The sequence below is a fragment of the Drosophila yakuba genome, chromosome 3R (assembly GCF_016746365.2).
Source record: "Drosophila yakuba strain Tai18E2 chromosome 3R, Prin_Dyak_Tai18E2_2.1, whole genome shotgun sequence".
In the NCBI taxonomy this organism is placed as follows: Eukaryota; Metazoa; Arthropoda; class Insecta; order Diptera; family Drosophilidae; genus Drosophila; species Drosophila yakuba.
The window spans coordinates 12,716,481-12,741,035 of record NC_052530.2 but is presented as its reverse complement, the minus strand read 5'-3'; the positions used below and the strand labels follow the sequence as shown (position 1 = coordinate 12,741,035).

General features: G+C 41.5%; 1 protein-coding gene and 1 long non-coding RNA gene across 2 annotated transcripts; both read right to left on the bottom strand.

Annotated features, from left to right (window-relative positions):
• Positions 1–17,897: 17,897 nt before the first annotated feature.
• On the bottom strand, positions 17,898–18,799 carry LOC120321855. Its single transcript, XR_005561581.1, has 3 exons — positions 18,764–18,799; positions 18,401–18,701; positions 17,898–18,299 (listed from the first exon to the last, which is right to left on the bottom strand). It is a non-coding gene; the product is annotated as an uncharacterized LOC120321855 (long non-coding RNA).
• Positions 18,800–23,652: 4,853 nt separating this feature from the next.
• LOC26535485 lies at positions 23,653–24,056 on the bottom strand. Its single transcript, XM_015192358.3, has one exon. The coding sequence runs from the start codon at positions 23,973–23,975 to the stop codon at positions 23,739–23,741; it is 237 nt and encodes a 78-aa protein (XP_015047844.1). The 5' UTR covers positions 23,976–24,056; the 3' UTR covers positions 23,653–23,738.
• Between the last annotated feature and the right edge of the window lie 499 nt (positions 24,057–24,555).

The following is a 24,555-nucleotide window of genomic DNA, read 5'->3' as shown; positions in this document are numbered from 1 at the left end:
CCGCTGGCGGCCATCAAAAGGTAAGAAGTGTCCTTAAGTGGTTGCCTTGGCTCGACTCATTTGGGCTCATCTCATGGCTTAGACGGAATGGACTTCCATCCCAAACTCCGTGGCAGGTCGCACCGGTAATTAATGAAAAGTAGGCTCCGGGACAGTTGGGGGCAACTAATTAAAGATGCTTAATAAAGTTAATGGATTCCACAAAGACGTCGGCCACGGGTCCAATGAGCTGTGAGCTCTTTTCTCTATTTATAGACGCACTTATTTTTCTACTTCCCCGCTAATGTATCTGTCCTTTTGTTTTCCTTTTATTATATATTTTCTTCATCATTTTGCATTTGTATGAAATGATGTGTAGCCCTAATAACCACAGGGATTATCAAAAATTATTCTGCCAAATAAAAAGTATATTCTGCTTTTTTTTTATTCATGTTTTTATTTCATATTAATATACTTAATTTATTTAGATTTAGAGGAATGCCATTTTTTGTGCTCTTAAATCCCTTGTTTTCTGTGAAGGGTTTTTCATTTTTGTTGCTTAGATAACTTTTGGCGCAATATAAAATATTAACAGGCAAAATGTTGTTTACCTTCTGAAAAATGCATGTGACACAAAGGCAGCGGTAGAAACAAGAACCGAAATGTTGACTATTTGCAACGCAACGAGTTTCAGCATCATTTTCGTTTATGGTAAAGAATTCCCAATGCTTTACATACTGTGTCTACGATATATGAAAAATAATATTAGGTTTGACTTTGCTGTGGCATTTTCAGGCAGGAGCGAACGGAAAAATATTTAAACTGACAAGTACAGTTGTAGATCGAAAGGGGAAACACTATATTCTCAAAAATGTTATGTAAAATAATTGTTAAATTGATTATATACATAATTTTAATATTTCGTAAGCTTTAATTTTACACACATATTTGTTTGGCTAATATATTTTAGTTGTTTTTATCCATGGTGAAAAATGTTTGTTCCTAAAAGCTTCCTATGTGTGCGATTTCTGGGGCAAACGGGGATTGAGCTGGAAATTTTAACGTACATAAATATATGAAAAGTTAATTTGAAAAAATCTCTTTTGACAGCGAACAGCTAGAGCCAAGGATGCGAGGTGTTGTTACAGCTCCTCGGTTGTATTTGCTGCTCCTGCTGCTTTGGCTGCTCCCGAGTCGCAAGTCAGTCACTTGCAGGATGCTATCGTCCTGCAGCTACACACCAATACAAGCTCATGCTCGCACTCACACTAGCGCGGCGTAAACGATGAAAAATGGGGAAAACGGAGAAATATACGCGATATTCGCTGGGCTCTTGGGGGAAATGGAAAAAGGAAAAGGGCGCTGGTTGGTCCTGTTGGTCCTGCTGGTCCTGCTGTTCCTGTTACTGTTCCTGCTGTTTATATAGCCTGGTCTACGTGTATAAATAACGGTAACATTTTAAATCAGTCGAGTGACTGCAGGAAAATGCCAAAACGAAAAGCTCAAACTGGTGCCAACATCTGACAAGCGGCCCTAGAAGCCAGCCAGCCACAACCCAATCTTGGCATCCCCAGGAACCAGGAACCATTTCCTATTCAGCTCTTTCGCTGACATTGATGTGCATGTTTTGGCGAGTGTGTGCGTGTGTCCATGTGTGTATTTGTGTGTGCGTAACCGCAAAAAATTTCATCGCTCATACATATCCGAGTATCTGAGCTGGACTTGTCCTTTCCCCCTCCCATTCCCACTCCCCTTTCACGTTCACGACCATGTCCATTTCGTGTCTCCTTGTCGTTGTCCTGTCTCTCTCTCTATCTCTCTCTCTCTATCTCTCTCTCTCTCCCTGTCTCTCTTACTCTCACTTGGATCCTTCAGCTCTGACACTCTACTCACTTTTTTTTACGCTGCTTCATATTTTCTGCAAAATTTATGTAATTTTAACCCATTTTTTCACACCCCGGCATGATGCTGCTACTGCTGCTGTTATTAAATCTTGTCGCAGTTGTAATTGGTTTTTTAAATTTTAATTAAAAGCCAGAATAAACGATAATTTTGGAGTGGCTGAGCGGGGTTTTGTTCTTATACACATGTGTGATTTATGACGGTCAGGGCTTAAGTGATGTCTGAATTTTGAAATAAATAGTCGGGCAGCCAAGAGATTTTCGTTGCTAGCGTTAAATCACCTTAAGGTGCCATGTTATATTTTATTTATACCATATATTATTAATGTACATGTTATTACATATATTTTATATTCTTTAAAAACCATATAACTACATCATTATTTAGTAGAACTGAAAGCGGAGAAATATTTAATTAAATCCCCGGATGGCAATGAATTTTAGAGAGAGGCATTTTGCTGAATGTGTTCTCGGGCAATTTCATTGATTTTGGCTGCAATGATTGCCAACTTTGTCATTGCCAATTGAACTACTGCAGACATAAATCAGACAGGCCACAGGCTTCTGCAGTAGTTGCAGCTGCCGCCGGTGAAACCACAAAATGTCAGCCTTAAAAATGATCCGCTGCAGCTGCGACTTCCGTTGGCCATTAAGGTGAACGTCGTGCACGGACCGTATAATTGTATTAAAGGTAGAAAAATTGCAGGTAGTTAAGCCAGGACACGATTGCCTTCTGCTTCTGCTGCTGCTCCTCCTCGCCATCCTCATTCCGCTTCTGTCTAATTGAATTTTTCTGCGCAACACTCATTTATTAATCCGATTTCTATCGGCACTGAAATCCCCAAAACACCCAGTCCTGTGGGACACTGCAGTTGCCCCACCGAATTAATGGCATTCATTAGCCGCATTTAGATAGCCATCAAAACGAAATGGAAACGAAACTGAAATGAACTGAAAACGAAAGCTTAGCTAAGAAATATGAAAGGGGACTGCAGTTGAATGGTATTCTTGCAGCTTGTCTTGGATTGCATTTTATGAGGTATTTTATTCCGCGTATAATGGAATTCCATTATTAATTGTGAATTTATTTTATAATAACTGATGGGAATGTCTATTATCCTTCACCTCTTATCCGCATGATTGAATAGCAGCGAAGTCGTTACATATGTATGTATGTATATCCAATTAAATTGGGTCAAAGTATTGTACCACATATTCCCGACTATCATTCTAGAGCTCCGCTTCTCTTTCTTTGCCTATTTGGACGCCTTTTAATTAGCATGTTTATTTGACTTTGCTGGCAAGCGGAAAGTTTTCTAGGGGACTAAAGGCTGAGCCTTCGTTCCGGGCACACGTGGCGTGTGTGATACGAGTCTGTGTGTGTGGGTATGTGTGTGTGGGTGGAGGAGCAGCTGCTTGTGCGTCGAGTGTTGATTAAACAAATTGCAAATGAGTTTCGGATTTTTTTTTGGGCGTAGATGTTGTAGTTTCTGTTTTGTTCCGGGCAAATGTAAATAAACAAAGAATTGGGTAAGACATGCACTTGAATAAACTCTTATAAAACTAAGCAAACAGAACGGCAAGAGAAGCAAACTGTAGTTAAATGCACAAATAAACGCCACATGTACTTCTCTGTGTTTGTTTGTGTGTGTGCGAGCTGTGCAAATGACAGTGAGTTATTTAAGAAATGCAATTTCAATTAAATATGCAAAATACTCAAAAGTCTAATTTAGACAATTCCCAATGCCGTCCGGGAAAGAGAAGAACGGCAGGCAACAATGCGCAGATACTTAAATATTTATATAACCAAAGGGACCAAGGGGCGTGGCAAAGAGATGGCGCGGTGGAGTGGGGGCGAGGCGGGGCTGCTGCAGCAACAAAAGTTTGTAATCAACAATTTGCATATTTGCTTTGGCAATGGCAAAAACTCGCTCTCTTCCAAGCCTCTCTCCTGCACCTTGCGCGCATTTCCCATTGTTCCTCCTGCTGGCGACTCCCACTCGTAATACCCAGTAATAGCCGTATATCTCAGGGGCATATTTGTAATTAATAACATATTTAAAATATACCAAAGAATTATTATAAATATATCAAAGAAATATACACTTCAACACCCATTAATTAAAATAGGTTCAGCTACTTTAATGCCCAAAAAGGTATGCTACGTTTTAGTGCGGTGCGATGCCGGGTATCCTGCAGTCTGCATGCTGTGCAACAATGGTTGCTCCGTTTTTTTTGTTTTTATTTCTGCGTTGTTAACAGTAGTTAGTTGTAGTTGTAGTTGTTGCTACTGTACTTTACACAGTTGTTTGGCTGCTTTTTGCACGCTCTTAAGCATCGCGCGGGCATGAAACTTACTTCATTTGCGTTTATGTGATTTTCTGCTCTAATAACTTTAAGTAGAGTGAAAGGCTTACCCAACAATAAAAAACTACATTACAATCATAATAATAATAATAATAATGAAGAAAAAAAAAAAAAGGGTTAAACTCTCCGTCGACAATCCGCCTAAAGCCGCCAACCCAAAAACCACTTCATTCCACTGCCGTGTGAACATTTTCCGTTTGCCCTGTTTGCAGCTTTAATTTTAATGTTAATTAATAGTGTCTAAGTAGCAGAAATGGCTTCTTGGTGTGGTTGTGTTTGTGCAAGGTCCAATGTCAAGTGCCCATTTAACTTGGATTCATAAAATGCTAGGTTTTAGTCCTTTCATTCGCATTATCGCTATATGTATGTAATGTAAAAATAATAACTGATTAAGAAAGCTATAAATTAACTGAAATATATTTTAGTTTGAAAATTGTTATTATGAAAAGAAAATGGTTAACATACTTTAATATATCATAAATGAAAACAAGTGCTTAGGTTCTTGAAAACTATTGACCCAACCGTACGCTGGGGATTTAAATTCGGCGTAGCAAAGTCCTGCCACTAAGTAGTTGCTGCCACTGGGTGCCACTAACTTACTCACTCCACAAAGAGGGTCAAGGGGTCAAAGCCAGCCGCTCGTTCCTCCATTCTTTCGCTTGGCCATTCAGCGTTTGTTGGCTGGATAATTATGTTGTGCGTGCTAGATTTATGCGCAGACCCCCCTGAGGGCCTGCAAAAACTGCGCGTTCGGGGCCAAAAACGTAAACCCGACCAGGATTAGAAGGTGCAAAGACGCCATTTTCGGTTGGAAGCCGCCGTTGCCGCTGACGCTGCCATTGCCATGGTCATTGCCGCTACTACATACCAACATACTGCTACTGCTGCTGCTGCTGCTGCTGGTGGTGCTGCTGCATGTGTTGCAAATAAATTGACTGTCTGTGGCGATGAGCAAACAAAGCGGGCCATGCCCAAAACCAACGACCCACTACCAGGTCCTGTCCATCGGCCATGGCCACTAAATAAGCAGGATCGTGTAGGTGCAAATGGATGTGCGAGGGTATTTGGTATGCGTGCCAGGGGCGTAGCTTCAAGGGGGCAGCTCTCTGGCAGGCTCTACATTGATTTCGCATTCATTGGCTGATGAAGAGCTTATCGCTGTTTGGCTTTTGTCGTTTGTCGAGTGTGGTTAGCTGAGTTTTGCTCTGGGCTATTTACCTTTAAAGTGGTTTCATTTCGGAATGATTAGCGTTTATCATGATATGCTTTCAATTCATTAAAGCTCTGTAACACTGTGTTTAATTTCACTGCAAACGTTTGACTCATAAATCGTACAAAAATAATATGTCTTTTCAATATTTTATTTAGCATTCTAATGAATTATATCGACCAAGTGAAGACTTCATTAAAAAGCAGCCCCCTTTTGCCATCCAACTGCGACCCTGTCCCTTGAGTGAGTATCCGTGAAAGTCGCTCCAATATTCAATATTGCAGGCTCGTCCTGTGCGTGCGTGCCTTGAAATTAAATGTCGTTATAAGTAGGCATTTATATACAGTGTAAGACGGTCGCTATATGGAGCGAAACACTCTCACGTATGTAAAGCCATATCTTTGTGCCATGTCTCTGTGTTTGTGTGTGTGTGTGTCTGTGCATGTATATATGTGTGTGTGGGAGGAGTTTGTCTTTCAACACACAAAACAAATATTGAATGAGAAATAAACGCAAGCTAAATAATACAGAATGCCCCCTTCTTAGACAACGCATTTGGCAGTCGGGATAAGTTGATTGTAAAGAAAGCTGACGCCGTCATTAACTTCGATAGACTTTTATCTTCTCCTCGGCATTTGGCCCAACAATTTTGTTGTTTAGTACTGATATATAAGGACCCAATGCTATATAAAAATTCCTTAATATAATCAAGGAAAAGAAAGCATTGTAAAACCTGCGAAATGCGAATTCTTCAACGCGAAATTTTGTTTTTGCAATTTTAATAAGTAAGGTAAGAGAAAGTGAGTATTTAATCGAATTTGCGGTGTGTACTGCAGCAATTGACTGGAGTTTGAACTGTTATAACCAGAACTCCCGAAACCCATGACACTCATCTAATTATTCTCTCAATTATAAACCGAAACTCGAGCAGCAGCAACCGTTTTGCCTTTGTGTGGCTGGCCGTCGCATTGAAAATTAGTGACATGGGGCATGCATTAGTAGTAGCTCGATGGCAGTCGATGGCAATGCAAATCATTGTCATTGCAGGGCGCAACCACATGCAATCCCCACTACACTACCCCTTTCCGCCCCTTTTCCCCTGGAGAGCCTGCGGAACCCGATTGGAAGCCCCAGACCGAGAAAGCCCCAACCCCGAAAACACAGAAACCGACGCTTTCCATGCAATTTCCGCACAAGTTTGTGGCTGCCGCGGACCCCAAGTCGTGTGCTGCAAGTGTAATGAGCTTTAATCATAATTGATTTAGTGTGTGAACCCGGCTCACTGCCTTCCTGCCTGCCTGCCAGCCTGGCTGTCATCAATGCCAACCGATTTATGCGCTGCAATAAACTTGGCCGACAAATTATGACGACAGTCAGCAAGTCCGCCCAGATGCGCTGACTGCTGAGTTCATTTTTCAACCGGCCAAAAGTTGCGACGCTTTGCAGCTCAACACTCCTCGCTTATTGACTTATAGCCAAGCTGAAATGGGGGGCAAAAAAAAAAAAAGTAGTTTTAGCCTGCCACAAAAGCCAAAAGTTTTCGGCATCTACGCTTTGCCTTCTCCGTTCCTTTTCTGCGAGAGTGTACGCAAATATTTCAGGGCAGCGAAAACTTTTACAATGGAAATGCGGGGCTTTTCACTTCGCCTTTCAGCGTTGTGTGTGCTTTTAACAACTGTTTAAATCAATTGCAATATTGATATGGCCTCGTCGGATTTCGTGATAGATTTATTTTACCCGAGGAAATGGAATGTTGCCTATAACAAAAAGGCGACTTAGCTAATGCTGTTTAGATTATACGAATATTGTATTGTATTGTATTGCCATAGCTTGTGCTTTTATGTATTTAGTGATAGAAATGCTTTGTTAGTATATATAATATATAGTTAAGAGAAAAGGCCAGCTGCAGCTTTTTCGTAGAAATGCAGTTTATTCCCGAAGAAATTGTAGAGCAATTAAATGAGCAATAGCTTGGGGGGCAATCCTAACAACGAACTAATTCCTGCTGAATGCCGGAGTTAAATTTCCCGAAACAGGACCGAAAATGGCCAAAAAGTGCAAATCAAGGGAGACGGTGGGGACCAGCCAAGACAATCATTTGTCAGCTGCAGCCCCACTGATTGGCCATTTAGTTATGCGCCGTCATAAAGATAAGCAAGCTGGTCCAAGTCACATTCGGATAAGTCTGGGGAAAATGACACCAGCTTAGGAGGACCGCAAAAGAAGCACACTTCAAAAATAATTACATGCATTCAAAATAATTTTTTTTATTTTAAATACTTCACTGTTCAGTCTGCACAGTTGCGTCGAAATGCAATCTTTGATTCGAAAGTGCATATAGTACGCATCGCCCTTTTAGGACGCCGTAGAATTAATCAGATGCGCTGATTCAAGATTTTATTTGTTTTTGACTTCAAATGAATTATTTTTCTGAGTGCACTCCAAGCAGCTGAGTCTTGGCATTCATTAGCAGTGGTCGAGCTGCCAGCTGTCGCCCATGGTCCACGCTCCATGCTCCTGTCCTTAGGTTAGTTAGTGCGAAATGCAAATTTCCATGGCTGCACTTCACTAGCTTGAAGGCTCGAGATCCACTGGCCCGCTCGCTTCCATCTACATCTCCGTCCGAAAGTTCTTGACTTTGGCTTCTTGTTTGTTTAATAAATTTGCCTCGGCAAAGACAATTTTAAATTCTTCTAGCAATTGGGAAACAGCAGCCACAGCTACAGCTCTACAGCAACACAGCCACAGTCACCACCACAGCCCAAGGGCAGCCGGAGATGCCGGAGATGATGGGGGTAGCTGGAGTGTTGGAGGACAGGATTTGGGTCCAAAGCGGATGCAACCCCATTACCGAGGGCCGAGGACAAAGGAAACCAATTAACAGACGCCATTGTTTCACTTGGTAATTCAACTAAATTGCATGGCATTGCAGCTGTAAGCAAATCTACCGGTGCTCCAGCTTCCTCCCACAGCTCCGCCACCTCGCCCCCCACTCTAGTTCCATTGCCATTCAGGACTTCTCATTCAGGATTCGGGCTGGCTTATTGGTACAACATTGCCAGCTATGTGTGCCACTGCCGGACGTGTAGGTGGTGCCAGTAGTCGGTAGATGTTGAGTACTGAAAGATAACTGGCAGCGGTAGCGAGTGGAAACAAATGAGTTGGAAGGGAATTAGAATGGGGCATTGTGAAGAAAGGGTAGTGTTACTTTTGTGGTCTCGGCTTCCATTTGATTTTCGGTCGAAGCCAGCAGCCGCAGGATATTGCGAAGAATGCCACAAAGGCTCTGCCTCAGCTGATTAAAACCTTTTTGGGGAATTGTTTTGCTTTCTTAGGCAGTTGGATGGAACAAACCCTATGGAAATTACGATTTTCGACCTATTTTGAACATTTTTGTGAGCACTTTTCGATATCTCCATTTCAAAAGCCGGCTCAAATATCATGACTTTTTCCAAAGGCATACAAAAGGCGCAAAGAGGTTTTATCACATATGCATGTTTCATCCAGTGGCAAACGAGAATCATAAGTGTTTATGATTCGATTTGATTTAAGTGGTGACATAGAAATAAGCCCATTAGTTTCATATTCACATTCTTAGTTTAATTTAAATGCTAGCTTTATTATATAACGCTAATTCTGAGAATTTTTGTTATATTTTATTAAACCTATAATATATGTTCCTGTACACTTTAGTTGCTTTTATTGACGTAGCTTCTTAAACAATAGGTCAATGCATTATATTCATTTGTTTGTTGGGCTATCATGGCGCTCTGCCATAAATAAGTAGTGAGTTAAAATTTCAAAGCGGAAGCTTAACGTTTTTCCTCAGTTAGTAAGCGAAAATAAAGCCGAAAAACTAATGCCGAATCTCTAACCGCATCCACAGACAGCAACTGGTAACGAGCAACTTTTCATTAGCATTTGGAATAACAAATTCTGGTAATTTTTCCCCTCGCACCGAAAGTGGCACGTCCACACGCACATGCCGCCGCCCTAAGCGGGAGTCCTGGCGTCCTGAAAGCCAAGTGCATTGTGAGCGGGGCAAACATTTTCATTGGTTTTCCTTTTGGAGGGGGAGGGGCGGGTAGAAGTGGGAGTGGACTGGTTGGCGGCGCATTTGAAGCGCGTCGAAAATGCATTTGCCCAGCGAGCGATCGAAAGCGGTTGCCTGCCTGGATGATTATCCTGTGCAAGTGTTTCTGCCTCTGTGTGGGTGCGTCTATTTGTGTGTATGCCTGTGAGTGAGTGAGTGTGTGTGTGTGTGCGTCTCTGTGCCTGTTTGCCAGGATAAACGACGTAATCCACACGAAATGGAACTTTTCACATTTAACTGCTGCCGCTTCTCTTATTTTCCATGCCGCACGTTGGCTTTGAAAGGTGGGGGAAAATGGAAAATCCGCAAGGGCAAAGGAAAAGTTTGGGAGGTAGTTGGTCCGGCAGCTGGAAAACTTGGCCGGCGAAGAGTGAGAAGGGCCCGGTTTGATAATGAAAACTTGAATCATTGTAGGCAAACTGCAGTGCCTGGACCGTCAGCGAAATCCCGACAACTAGGCGAATGCGCAATGTTCTTGCAGTGGATTTATGAATAGCTATGAATTGTAGTTCGAGACTTTTCCAATTGAATAAAATGCTGGTTACTGCCATTTTGTTTAGCATTTTGATTTAAAAAAAAAAATTGAATAACTTTTGAAAGTGAGAAACTTATGTGTCCCTTGTCAAACCGTCCGGTAATGCAGCCAAGCCATCTGGCCAACAGGACGAAACGATCGGTTACTGAATTCCATCCTTAGACTCTATACCTGTCTCTTTCTGGACTGTGGCTCTCTCGCTCCCGCTGCCTGAGTGTAAAGTGTTTTCGTTTCGTTTTCGTGGTCCGTTGCGTGCCAAATCTATGAGAGCGTGCAATGGCCGCAAAAAGTTGCCGGACAGAATGAGGATGCCTGGCTGAAGATGAACATGCACTGCGGAAAAAGACCCAACAAATTATATGTTACTTTCGAAATTGTATTTTGCCAGTTTATTTGAATATCAATAATATCAGGGATTTTGTAATGATCATCGTAAAAAAAGGTTACCCAAATCTAGACCCGAATACGTCGATGATTTGCCGGAAAAATTGTGCCAGAACATCAAACGCCTGTCCCTCTTGAAAAGTTATCTTGAGCCAAGAGCAGAATCCCATAAGAGCTATTAAACAATAAATTAGGTAAATTTTCCTGAGTTTTTCTCAGTGTGCAGCTGGGAAAGGAATAGCTACTGACGATGGTGGGATGGCGATGATGCTGATGCGATGAAGGCTGAGGCATGGAGGCGTTGGGGACACTCACTGGCCATTGCCTGCGTCAACCTTTAGTAGCCTTTTGATGACTTTTTGCCGGCGTTGGCTGCCGTCGTCGTTGTTGTTGTTGGTGTTGGTGTTGTTGCTCCTGATGATGCTACTGCTCCTGGAGATGCTGTTGTTGTTGGAACCGCAATTTTCTTGTTGTAGTAACACGCCCCATTGTTCTTGTTGCTGCTGTTGCCGCTGTCGTTGATGGCGTTCAAATGAAAACTTTTCCAATTATTGCGGTGAGCCAAGAGCCGAGGAGCCTGAGACAACAGGCGGGCGTAAAAAGAGCAAAAAAAAAGAAGGGAATCCCGGCTGAAAGAAAAATCATGGGGCAGACAAACAAGTAAATGAGCATCAAATCGAACTCGTGCGGCGCATAATGAGTGTTCAGTTCACTTCGAATTGGTTTGGCAACATTGCAGTGCCGCCCCGGTCATTAATCTAATTTGATGATTCAAGCCGCCTACGGGCTGTTAAAATTTAAAATGATTCCTCAATCGACCTTTTGGGTTCCAAGGTGTATATCGATCAAAGCGTTCGTTTCGTTTGAAGCCCATCCGTTAATGATGATGACGCCCAGACAATGGTGGAACAACAACAATGACACCCACTAAGCTGCGGCACGCCTCATGACAATGCAATGTGGCCCCTAATTCCGCCCAGTACGCGACCGGAAATGGCGCCATATTGTTTTCAGTGCCTTCACCGCTCGTCATACTCTTTAGTTTACGGATCTCATCAAGAGATTTCAGATACAAAAAAAATATATAGTAAGAAAAAATACCTCATTATTATATTCATAATAATATCTACACGTTATAGTTTATTTAACTTAAATTTGAGTTTCAGTTGTTTTATTACGTACATTTTAAGGGTATAAAGGGCATCCATACGGAAAATTCAAAAAATTAGTAATATTTTTGCTTTTGTCATTTACCGCCTGGTGTTCCCCAACGATGACAATGTGATTTCTCCCTCTCGCTTTTCCTGTGGGTGGAGTTCGAGGTTTTGTGGTGTGGGAGCGACGGGCTTAACAAAAGGAAAAGCGGAAATAATTTTGTTTGCACGCGGAAGCTTTTTGTTGTTCAGCCGCCACTGCTCTTGGTTAAATCCTTTTTGCTTAACTAAATCACCAAATTGATTAATAATTGTCGTCATCGTCATTGGCGTCCGTGACTCTTTGTTTATATCAAAGTTTAATTAAAGTTTAAGCGTTTGTTGCATTAGCATTACCATGCCAGCTTTCCTAGCCTTTCTTTTACTTATTTTGACGGTATCGTGGGAGTTTTCTTCTTTTTTCTGCGGCTGGTGTATGTGTCGATTAATTACGCGTCTCGTCTGTGCCAATGTTGCAAAGTTTAATTAGTTTCGTTTTTAATTGACAGCTGAAAAAGTTCAGGCAGCCTGCCGCTTGTCAAATCGATGGAAGCGGGACGCTGATAGTTCTGGGAAATCGGGGGCAGCACGGTATTAGTTTCCGCTGGCGAAATTCACTTCAAATTGGCAAGGGAAGAGTGCGAAAATTACTGGGTCTTTCTTGACTGGAGTTCAATGAAAATAGATTCAGTTTCAGTAATGTTAAACGGAGCTCTTGTATAAAGCTAGTTTATCTCTTTTAGAATATACTTAAAAATACTTAATAATATATTTTTAATTCACTATTTACATTTTAATATTGACCACTTAATTAATCTCACACATAGCCAAGTTAACGCATTTGCATTTAAAAAGTCGATGAAACTAGCACTTACACTTTGTCTTAATTGTTTCGGCCGACAGGCTTTCCATCTTGCAAGAACCACGACCACTCCTGTCGTTAGCCAGGTTAGCTTAAATGGTAAGGACTTCCGTTCCAGCTCCTAGCGTACTCGTACTCGTATTCCCACTTTGTGGCTCCTACTGTTTCAGCTTTGGCAGTTGGTCGTAACTGTTTCTTGTTGCGTAAGTCAACAGTCGCAATGTTGTGTTAATGTTGGCTATACGTTTGCCCCCCTTCGCTCATGTGTGTATTTGTGTGTGAGTGAATGTCCTGTCATTTGTTGACCAAATAACTACATGGCAAGCAATTTGTATTTGTTTTACTTTTGCGGAGTGCTGAGTCCTGTCCGGTTTCTGCCAGCTCTCCAGCATTTGCTGCACGCACCGAAGACAAAAAGCAAAGGACTCAACTAATTTCATATTAAAACATCGTTTTGCATGCAGGAACACAAGCAGCAGCATCAGCAGTCCAAGTGCCATGCCACTCCACAAGCGTTTCTAATGAATTTGATGTCCTGGCCGAAAAATTCCATGCCATTTTTTGGTCAGCATGTGATTGTGTGACGGCCAAGAAGGGGGTCACATAATTGTCGTCCTCATTCCAGCCAGCTGTCAGGAGACAATAGGGCCAGCAATGCAATTAACATTTATGGGATTTTTTAGACATCTCCACCTCAAACCATCTGAACCATCCCGGGGCCTTCCAAAATCAAAGTCGATTCGATAATCCAATGAGTTGGCATTTCATTTCGTTTCTCCTCCTGCTCACCCCACAAACGATCCATAATAAATTGCAAATAAATAGACAGTGAAAGTGAATTACAAATGAGCCGTGTCCAGCGATGCGCATCGAAAAAAAGGGACAGCAAAGCGGTCGACAAACCCCGAATTATCGAAAATTTTTACTCATTATTGAGCCCAGAAGGGCGTACCATAAATTTATGTTCTGTCCCTTTTCGCTGTGACCAGGAAATTGCCCAGGCCAACAAGCTGAAGTCAAGGATGCACTGTGATGTGATATTTCGAGCAATCGAAAAGGTAAATCATTGGAAAAGTATGCAGTTTTGCTTCACTTGTCTTTACTTAGTAGTTACAATCAAGTTTTGCTGGCTTAAAATATAATAATAATAATTTTTTTTATAATCTTTAATAGCTGATTACCAATTATTACACTAAACCATAAATGTTACAAATAATGAAACAAAAAAGTAGATATATAGTTTAAGTAGGTGGAATATTTGTTTAAGTGCAATGACTTCGTCCACTGAGCCATTGAAGCGCTCCTAATCAATAGGAGAAATTCCATAACAGATACTCAAGCACATATATATGTAGAGGAGAGAAGGCCAAGTCTGATTCTGGCCTAGGTCATGTGCCAGTATTTGCGTTTGGCTATTTTCAAATGTTGCTCGTCCTCGATGGGCAATGTAATAAGGCTTTGGCCGCATCATCTGTCTACGGCATTCCGCCCACAGGAACTTATAGTCCTTTGCTATTCGAATCGGATGCGAAAGCAGACCATAGAGATGATTGAAGCAGTGAATAAATCACGAGCTCAGTGGCATTAGATTTGCTAAAGAACGTGGAGTGTTGAAGGCGTTTGGCCGATGAAAATTTCATATGACATTGGCTTTAAGTAATTAATGAGCAGGCATGTGAAATTATACAAGAAATGATTAAAATAATGCTTGGCTGTAACCAAGAAGCCCATTTAAAGTATTTTTACAGATTTCATTTAATATTTGGCTGAATCAATGAATAATTTTCCATAGCCTTATTAGTGATTAAGCGTGATCATTCAATTATTCCATGCCTGCCTGCGTTTTCCTGAAGAACATGCATTTTCAATCGGATTTCCGTTGGCTTTGTCGCTCGCCTTGATTTCTCATTTATCGACTTTCCACTTTATTTGAGCGGTTCCGAAGACGTTGGATTGACCAGACAGTTGGCATCGTGTTTCATAAGTGCCACGCCCCCGGCCCGGAGCCGCCCACTTTGCGGTCGAGTGTGGGGCATCATTATTATGCCATGCACAGTTATGTGCCTGACCCGAACGGAAAAATATGTAAAAAGGCCGCGCAAAATCCTTTTCCATTTTTTCATACTTGCCTTGTATGCTAGCCCAAAATTTGACATATAAAATTCAACTTTTGGGTGGAATTTTTGAGTCCATCTGGGTTGCAGAAAAGGGGCGGCGGTGGGTGGTGAAGGTCGCAGTAAGGGAGTGTGTGTTTGTGTGTGAGTGCCTAATGTCAACTTTTGGGCACCGTCCTGGCAGCAGCTCAATTTCGCTTTATGTTAATTTAAACATGTGCCGCTATGCGCATAAAATATGAACTCAACCTCTCGTTTAGCTTACTCTTGGATTTGCCCCGTTTTTGTTGTTATTTTTTATTCAAACCCCTCCCCCTCCACCCAAACCCTGCAAAAAGGATATCCAGAGTGTCCGAGTTGCTTTTCAGTCCTGGCCTTGCTATTTGTTCATTGTAGTTTCGGGTCAAGTTAGTTTTATTTTCTGTGCGAGAGCGTGTGTGTTCCCAAAGATTTTCCTCTTCTCTGCTTCACTCACCATGGGCGACACACAGTGGTGGGGGCGTGGCACGTCTGGCATGTGTGGCCAAGTGATTTGTATCTGTGTGCTGGTCATATGTTTGCCTGTGTATATATGTGTGTACATCTCTCTGATTTCTTCTTGTTGATTTTTATGTTAGCATACTTTTTTTTTTTCGCCTGGTCAGTGTGCGTCTGAAAAAAAAGCTCCCATATTTTTGTTGTTGGTCCTGCTGAGGTGCTGTAATGGGTCTTATTTCATAAATTTTATATACACGATGTGTGCGAGCTGAAACAATTCAATTTGTTCGGGCTTATTGGCAAGACAGAAGGTGAGGTATTGACTACAATTTTGAATTTAATAACATTCTACTAACCTTTAAAATTATTTCAGTTTTTGCATTTAATTATTTCGATTATTTCGGAACAACATTGTCGAAGGTTTGCTATTGCAGGACATCTAAGAGTCGTCCATGTCCTTCAATTATGACCAACTTCTAGACAATTTCTTTTGCATTTGTGGGATAAACATGAGATTAAAGTTTGCTCTTCTGCACACCCTCCCCGCGATCCCTTGACCTTGAAGCAAAATTATGTTTGCCTTCACGATTTTCGGTTGCTTTTTATTTACCTTTTCTAATTTTTGCCATTACACATGAGCTACAAATTTTCATTTCATTTCGGTTTGCTTGTTTGGGGTCTCTTTTGTATGTGCAGATGTGTGTGTCATTTAGATAAATTGAAATGCGAAGTGCAGCCATTTTTCTGTTTGTGTACGGTTTTGGGTTTCGCTCAAAGGTCCTCCTCGTTTTCTATTTCATCTTGTAATTATGAGTGTTTTAATTAAATGCTTAGGTTAAAAGCATTTTTGCATGGCCCGCAAAAGGTTGTGTTTTTAATTAAAATTTTTTCCAAGAAATCAAAGGCTGCGCAGTTGTGGGCTAATCTATCTGGGAAAATGTTTAAAAGGGCATTGGAAAATTGTCGTGTCCTCGGCACATTTGTCAATTTATATTGCCCTGACTGCCGCCCCGTTCTGCTAACAATTTTTCGCTGCTCGTGGGCATTTATCAAAGCAATTGCCATAAATTTGCAAGTGCCCCAGCAGATTAACAGTCGAAATAGGCTATCTCCACTGCTCCACGGCTCCACAACCGTTCGCTGGCCCACTGTCGAAACAACAATTTGTGGCAAACAAAATGCAAAATTAACTGCATTTCGCAGAGCCCATCCACCAAGCGACTGCGTGTGTGTCGAGGATATTTGACCCTATCTGCCAAATGCGAGCAACGTGCACCACTTAAAACTTTCCCACCACTTAACTCAAACCCCCCTCAAATCACCCACCCCCTTGTGACCGACACAAACATACTCACACTCACAGCCACACACACTAAGCACGCACACAATGACCGGCTTTGAACAGGGCTAATTGTATTGGTAATGCGCATGAAAGCTTTTGATTATGGCCGCCATCGTGAGTCGCCAATCTCTTCCGCCGCCTCTCGAAACTCCCATTCCATCTCTGATTAGCTTTTACAAATTGCAACAGTGTCATTTGTTACAAACACACACAGATACACACACACACACACACATACCAGTACATGGTGCACACTGCATTTAATTTATTTGCAGTTCAACGGGACAGAACACAGGCTGAAGTACAATCGCAACACCACGGCAACAACAATGACTCATTGTCGTGTGCGTATTATTGGCTTAGTGCCAAAAAAGTGTCAATGCATAAAATATTTATAGCCTGACCAGGACAAACATAAACGAACGATTGCAATAACCGCCCGGCGCTGCGACCACCCACAATTTTCCACCCACCATTTCCCAACGATTTTCACTTAGAGCTGACTGCCAATGACAATTGACATTGAAAGCGGGCAGATGAAATGAAATTAGGCGTGCTGTATTGAAATTTAATAGAAATATCAAACAATGCTTAAAGAAATTTTGCACCTAGCATGTAACTACATTTTTAAATATGTTAGCAATACTTTTAAACTATTTAAAGCTGTCCGAAGCAGCTTAATAATCGAAGTAAGGCAAACTGTGATCTTGCAGAGAATTGCCTTGTCACAGCTCAATGGCAATTAAACAACTTCTGCACTATGCATTGGAACTTCCAATTTTGCTAAATAAACAAACTTTGCACAAGACAAACAAAGTGACAGAGGGACGATGGCAAATGGCAAACTGTTTGCTGCTCCTGCTGCTTCTGCTTCTGCTGCACTTCTTCTGCAGTTTCTCCGGTGGAAGAACAACATTTAAAATGCTCGGCTCCTTCTCTTCCTTTCGCTTCTCTTCTCTTCTGAGAAAGGACTGCTAATCAACGACCAGGGACGCAAACGGCTGCCATTTATCTCAGCCTTTTTTCGGGGCGATGCAATGCCAAAGTTTTGTTCTCGTTTCTGTCGAAACCTTCTTCACTCCACTCCTCTACTCTTCATTTCTTATTTTTTTTTTGTATCTCAAATTAATCGATTTAATTGAAGACTGCAATGGGATGTAAGGAAAAGTTGTGCTCCAGTCTGCCATGTTATTTCAGTTTATTTACAATTGAAATTTTCCCAAAGGAAGCGGAAATGTGCACAGGAGAAAATCGAAACTATCGCTTTTGAATTTTTCAGTCAATTTTTTTTGTTATTAACCACATATTGTCTTATTATCAACTGCATTACTGAATGTTTAATATTTCAGTTATGAAGAGAAGCTATAAATTTTTTTCGATTCAGTAATAAATAGTAAATGATGTGAGATGTTTATATAATACTGGTTTTTTCGCCTTTATCATATTTATTATATACACTGATATATTAACAAATGAAGTTAGTAGCTTAAACTTAAATTATCTGACGGGTCTAAGAATTTCTCTCCATGCTTTAACAAACCCGGCAAGAAACAATCAGCTGCCGGTTATTTTGGAAGCGATTGATGCCGTCCGTTGGGAAAAGCAGAAGCATTCGGCGGCTGATGAAGCATCCTCTCATCCTGGCAGCGTTGAAAGGTGCACGAAATGGCGCACTTTCCCAGATAAAACCGAAGGTGTAGAAGGTGTGGGTGGGGTGGGGTCCTGGGGTTCTGGGATTCGGGGGCTCTGGTGCTGCTCCTCCGCCAAATGTAAATAACTAAGCCGCCGGCAAGGTTGTGTCCGACCCACTGAAGTCGTGTAGCAGTCGTAAATAGTTTTTGCCTGCGAGTGAAGAGTAAACACATTTAGTTTGAGTGCAAATCGAGTTTGAATTTGCTTAAAGGTGCACAGCGCCACTACCCAGTACCCAGTACCAAGTATACCTAGACTTATAGCCTTAGCCCCCTGGACCCGTGATTCCTGCTTGGTTGAGCTGCCGAGTTCCGCTGTGGAAATGGAGCAAGAATTGCTCTCGCCGGCAGCAACTAACTAGATTTGCCAAATGCATTAAGCGTGAGTAAAAACAGGAAAAATATATTTAACTCTGGCCAAAAGCGCACAAGGTGGTTCCTTTGAAGGAGCATATGGGAAAGTTAAAACAGCGGAATTTCAAATGTAATTGCATTCTAAAAAGAACAAGATAAAAGCATTTCGCTTGCATTATTTCCCTAATTAATCGAGTTGCTGCAAATGGAATATGAGTATTTTATATTCAGTCTAAATAAATTCCAAATTAATCAACCCACCTTTTTGACAACTTTTTTCTGGTCACTGCCTTTTGTAGTGAACTCTTATTAAATGGCATACTGTCATCTGTCTGCCGTGTACTTCTACATTTAGGTTTTTTTTTTTGCCATTTCCAAAGCTGAACAATTCAATTAAATGCTCTGCGAAATTATATTTCCATTGCACGCCGCGAGAAGTTTCGTTGAATATTGCCAGTGACAGTGGCAGTTGCCAACTAAAATAGAACTAATTCCATATGCCTTGTAGCCAATTGCCAAAGAGACAGAGTGGAGCAAAAGAGGATTGCGGGTGCAGTGCAGCCGGAGCTGCGGAGTTGTGGAGGTCCTGGCGGCAAACAGCTGCCCAACTTGTGACATGAAAATAATGTGGGCGAAACAATGAATTATGCACTTGGAAATAAGTTTGGAGCTCGGCAGCATCTAAATTGGGACGCGCGACGATGCGGTGTGCCCAACAAAACCAGTTGGCAAATCACTCATAAATGGCCCAAAAAGCGGGGGCTCATGGTTGGTCATGGTTGCAGCTTGCAGCCTGCTGCTTGCCACTTGCGACTTGCAACCATGGGCTGCAACGAAAATTTGGGTAAACTTTTCGGGCTGCCTGCCTGGTTGGCTGGCAAATGTGTGGCAGACAAGGGCAGCAACAAAATTCGGTTCCATAAAATGTTGCCAAATGCAAAATGCGTGCATGGGGCTCATAATAATTCATAAGCAACATTTTGCGATGGCATAGTAGCTTTTCCGCTCACCCCTCATTCTCTACACTTGCCACTACGCGAATTTGCTAGCGTGTGTACATGTGTGTCTGTGTATGTGTGACGCGTTATATTGCACAATAAACGCGTTAAGTTGAAAGTAATGCATCAACGTTTTGTGCGCGCCCCAAAAATGCAGCCGGAAATAACACTAGCCTACATTAAGCTTTCCACATAGCAAACAACATTTTTGTAGATTTTTGTATTTTTATAAAAATCGAAGTAGTGCTACCTATTCAAGTGCCATTAAAACTAGTGGGCTAAATTCAAAAAAAAAAAAAAAGTCACTTTCCAATATCTGCAGACTAGTGTAGTGGCAAGAGCAGCAGCCACACGCGCAGCGGCAACAATGCGGAGTATGTGCCTCCATATGTTGCCATCAGACAGACTGACAAGGATGGAGTGAACATAGGCAACTGGATGAGGGCACCAAAGCTTTTGAAAGATGAAGGAGCAAATGAGGTTGCAACAGCGGACGTGTAAACTGAAGCCAAATGCAGCCAGGGAAAATGAAGTGAAGTGCGTGGCGAGGCGAGGCAAGGCGAGGCAGACATGAATATGTTTGCCAGGCAGGGAGTTTAAGGAGTTGCCACCGATCTGCGGATTAAGTAGCGAAAGGTGCTTCAGAAATGAGAAAGTCGAGCTGCAGGCGATTGGATAGACATGTGAAATGTTTATTGGGATTTTAAGTAGGGCAAGTGCGTAAATGAATGTTAAAGAGATTGTGTTGTACATTTTATTAAAGTTCAATATTTTACATTTGCTACTTGCTTAAGTAGTTTCAATCTGACATGATATTGACATCTTGCATTTTGGTTGATAACCAATAAAGGATTGTTGCCCAATTAAAACATTTCATTCATTTATTATTTCCCTTTGCGATTGCGAGTATTTATATTTACATAATTTATTTTCATATTCTGTTCATCATGGTTTATTGTTCGTTAAAGGATTCTGTAACATAAATGGTACTGAAAGGTTACATTAAAGTTTTTTTTATAAAATTAAAGATATTATCATTTAAAGCGGAGTTGTCCCTTGTTTTATGAGTAGAATTGTACTAGCTTCTTTGAACCCCCAAAATAGCGCATTCTAACTCAGTGGCTGTTTAGGCAATTTTCAAATGTCAAGGCAAGAAACACAGAACTTCATCTCGTTGTTGTTTGAAACACTAGCAATAATAACTTAGGCGGCAACATGAAAGTAAAATTATAATTAATAAATCCATCATTGAGCTCCCGCTGACGCTGCAGTGCCTTTCCCGCTGGTTTGTCCCCTGTTCTTTATTTTCCTTACTGGCAGTCCACTGATGTCGCGAACAGGCAGTGCCACGCCCCCTGCAGTGTTAATAAAATGCGTGAAATTTCCATAGCCAGCTTGGGGGCGTTTATGCATCAGATGTGTTATGAATTTCAATGCAGCGTCGGGAAAAAAATATAGACCGAGTTCGAACTGAAAAATTGCACTACAAAAAAATCAAAAAAAGTAGCAAGTGACTGAGGCTTACTGGCACTGAGTGCGTTTCTGTTTTTTCGTTTTTTTTTTCTTTTGTTACGGAGTGAAAGTCTTTCTCTCTTTTTCGGGGGCAAGCAAAGTCCTTTACGCTGTCGCTGACATTTCACATTACGTAAACGTATTTATGCAAATGTGCTGAGAGTCCTGTTTGCTACGTGTTCGAGTCCTGCCACTCCTTTCTCCTTACTCCTTACTCCTATAACGCCTGCCTTCGCTGAGCTTGGGGTTGAGATGGCTTGCTCGGTTTTTGTCGATGCGCCATATTTGCATGCATTTTAAATGACTCGGATATCAATTTTGACATATCACTTGACAGCTTAAAAAGGTTTATGTATTTATACAAACGAACTCGCCAACCTGACAGACCTATATGCCGCTCCTGCTCTTACACATGAGTGCGGCAATTTTACCATAATAAAAAAGGCGGATTTTAAATTTATTGCTTCATTAAAACTTAATACCCAACGGCATGAGTGTGCGTATTCGTTATATTCATGTATCAGGTGAAATATTCAGGAACTGACTCACACTTTTTCCTCGCTTTTCGTTATTTTCTCGACGGTTAAACAGTGTTTTGTGTTCTGTGTTTTAGGGCACCTTTAAAACATTTGAAAGTCATCCAGCATAAGTGGCGATATTTTATTGTTAACGCCAGCGTTTCGGTCATTTGTTTAGGTGTTGCAAAATTAATACATGTGTTATATACTTTTTTTTTGTTCAGTAAATATTGAATAAAATTGCCCAAAAATGTGCATGTAAAATGCATGTTAGGTATTCACGTTATTAAAATGTAAACAATATTAACCCAAAAAATTTGCATGCCAGCCAGAATTCGTTGATTTTGACTGCATTATTAATGCTTTAATGGAGCAACTTTAAAGTGGCATAGAATTCATGTTGCTGACTAAGGGCAAAGTTAATCATAATGCTAGACTAACGGCGGGGATGGTGTGGTCAATCCATTAGTTTCGCCCACAAACTCAAGTCGAGAAGTCAGGGTAAATAATTAAATTTGCTGCGTAAATAAAACTTGGAGGAGCCGCCAAAATGGCCAAAAATGTACGAGCCAGAAGCTCGAGGAAGGAGCCACTTAAACAGCTTGTCTACAATGTCAAAGGCAGGCCATCGGCCTTCTCTCTTCCGACTTTCTCCACTCCCTCTCTCTCTGCCTGCTTTCACTCCCTTTGGCTGTCAGTTACTCCGATTGTGGAGCTGCTTTCATTTGGCATTCAGTGAAATTGCTTTTATTAGCGTATAAATCAACAGTGCAAAAATTGTAGCTTACTATCCGGCATGCCGGCGTTTAAATTAAATTTATGCGCCATTTCGACTTGTTTACAAGTTGTTTGGCCAGAGCACTAAGGACGAAGACAAAGCTGGCTAGAAAATGGAGTAAGAAGCGGCAATCGTCGTGTGCCGATTCACACTTGAAAAGTGCATGAAAGGAGGAACTTCTCCAACGACTAAGGGGCCCAATACTCGCGCCGTTTGCCCATTATTATGCCCTGAACATAATAATAAAACTATAAATTAAATTAACTCATAAAAATTCCGTGTGCATAAGAAGGCAAAGACCCGCCACCATCGTCCAGCGTCCGAAAGCCAAATAATAACTTCGTTTTTGTTGCAGTCCGCCCAAGAAACCAAAGTGGGTGGCCAATGGGGCGGCCATCTATCTATCTGTCTATCCGGGGCGATGTCAGTCTCAGGCTGCTGCGTTGTCCAAAAACTGCCCGCCAGAGACTGTTCACCACTCTGTTTCCTCATCCTGCCCTCTGAACTCTTGGGTTCTAAGGCACTGAAAGAAACAATGCACATCATGTTTCCCAATCCTTGTCTATCTCTTACTTTCTGAGAAAAGTTTCTCTGTATCCGCTCGAAACGAATCAATGACCTATAACCAATTTCGGCTTAATTCCAATATGTTAAATAAAAGTTAAATATAAATATGTGTTTATTTGTTATTCTAAAATTGGAATAATTAGGCCAGAAGTTATTATCTTAGTCTGATAATAAACTTCTGGTACAATCATTCTATTTTTAGAAATGTGCAGAATACATTATTTGCGAACTTTATTTTGGTCAGTGATGTCTAACATTTTTCCACTTGCCCATTCTGCACTCGGTCTTGCTCGCATTTTATGGGGCATACATATAGGCGCTTTGGCTTGTAAGTAGCATGTAAGTCGGATGATTTAAATTCTTGTGAGCACACCAAAAGCGAACGATGCTGGTAGATGCCTTTTCGGTGCGATATATAAAGCGTCAGCGCGCATATTTGATTTGATTTCATTGCCAGAACTGAGACTCGAACTGCCCAGTAGGCCATTCCATTGAAGAGGACGCGACGTGCCTGTAAATATTTATTAATGCTGTGCAAGTTATCATTCGGCTCCGATTCCCAGCATTCAATGCGATGATGATTCTTCAGTGGCTTTGATTTTTATTGAGCTCAGTTTGAAAATGATTTTGTGGTTGTCGACCAACGGGAGTATTTCAAATTTTAATCATCTCAATGCGGTAGCAAACAATGGAAATTTATTTTACTTATATATCTTGTTAGTGCTCGCTTTTTTCGAAATCCATTGGGCAGTAATTTGAAGATTATCTATCTATCAATTCTTATCCGGTAATATCTTCATAATAACTTTCGACTTGAAGTCATTAAAATTACGTTAATTTTCATCACATCACTGAGGTTGAAGTTACTTTACGGTTTTCTGAATCCTTTTCTTGTTGTGCATATCTGCCAATCTTTGCTCGAGATATTCGATAATTAAAAGCTTGATGCGATTTCTCAAATGAAGTTGTATCAATTCATTTTGCCTTTGCTTGAAGACCTTCTTCGATTTGGCAATGCGTTTCTTGATCTTAATGATTTTCACATGCTTCTTTGGCCTTTGCTTGCTGACAAAGCCGATTTCGCGCCATGGATTGTTCATTGCCTAATAGGCTTAAAACTTGAATTTTGTAACAATGCCAGCCAGCAGTAAATTCAATATTGATTGCTAAATCAAAACCGAATGTAATAAACTTCAGTTAGGGACCAAACAAAGCGACGGGTCCAACAATAACAACAATGAATGCATTCAGCTGCGGAGCAAGAGGCTGTGATGATGACGTTTAAAGCAATTACAAGGGAAACCAAGCCAAAGTCCACGCCCAATGCCGCGCCCGACGAACAACAATGTGCATACAAATGCAAATTGCGCCATGGCATACGTTGCGTATACGTAACGCCAAATGCCAGCGGCAAGAGAGCGCCAACAACAATGCATTTTCGCATTGCGTGAACAAAATAGTTTTGTGTTGCGGTTGTTTTTAGTGGCTCCGCGGGTGCAGACGGGCTTTCTGTGGGCGGTTAACGGGCATGGCAAGCCGGCGGGTGGGCGTGACAGGCGTTGGACAAGGACTACAAGGACTACGAGGACTACATCTACAACAAGTGCAATGGCAATTACTGGGCGTGTAGCACCAGCAGTTGCAAGGCAGGAGCTCAAAGCCAGAGACCGAGGGGAAAAT

What these genes read in the sequence shown, in the direction of transcription:
- LOC26535485 (XM_015192358.3), bottom strand. Translation starts at nt 23,975, where the DNA reads ATGAACAATCCATGGCGCGAAATCGGCTTTGTCAGCAAGCAAAGGCCA.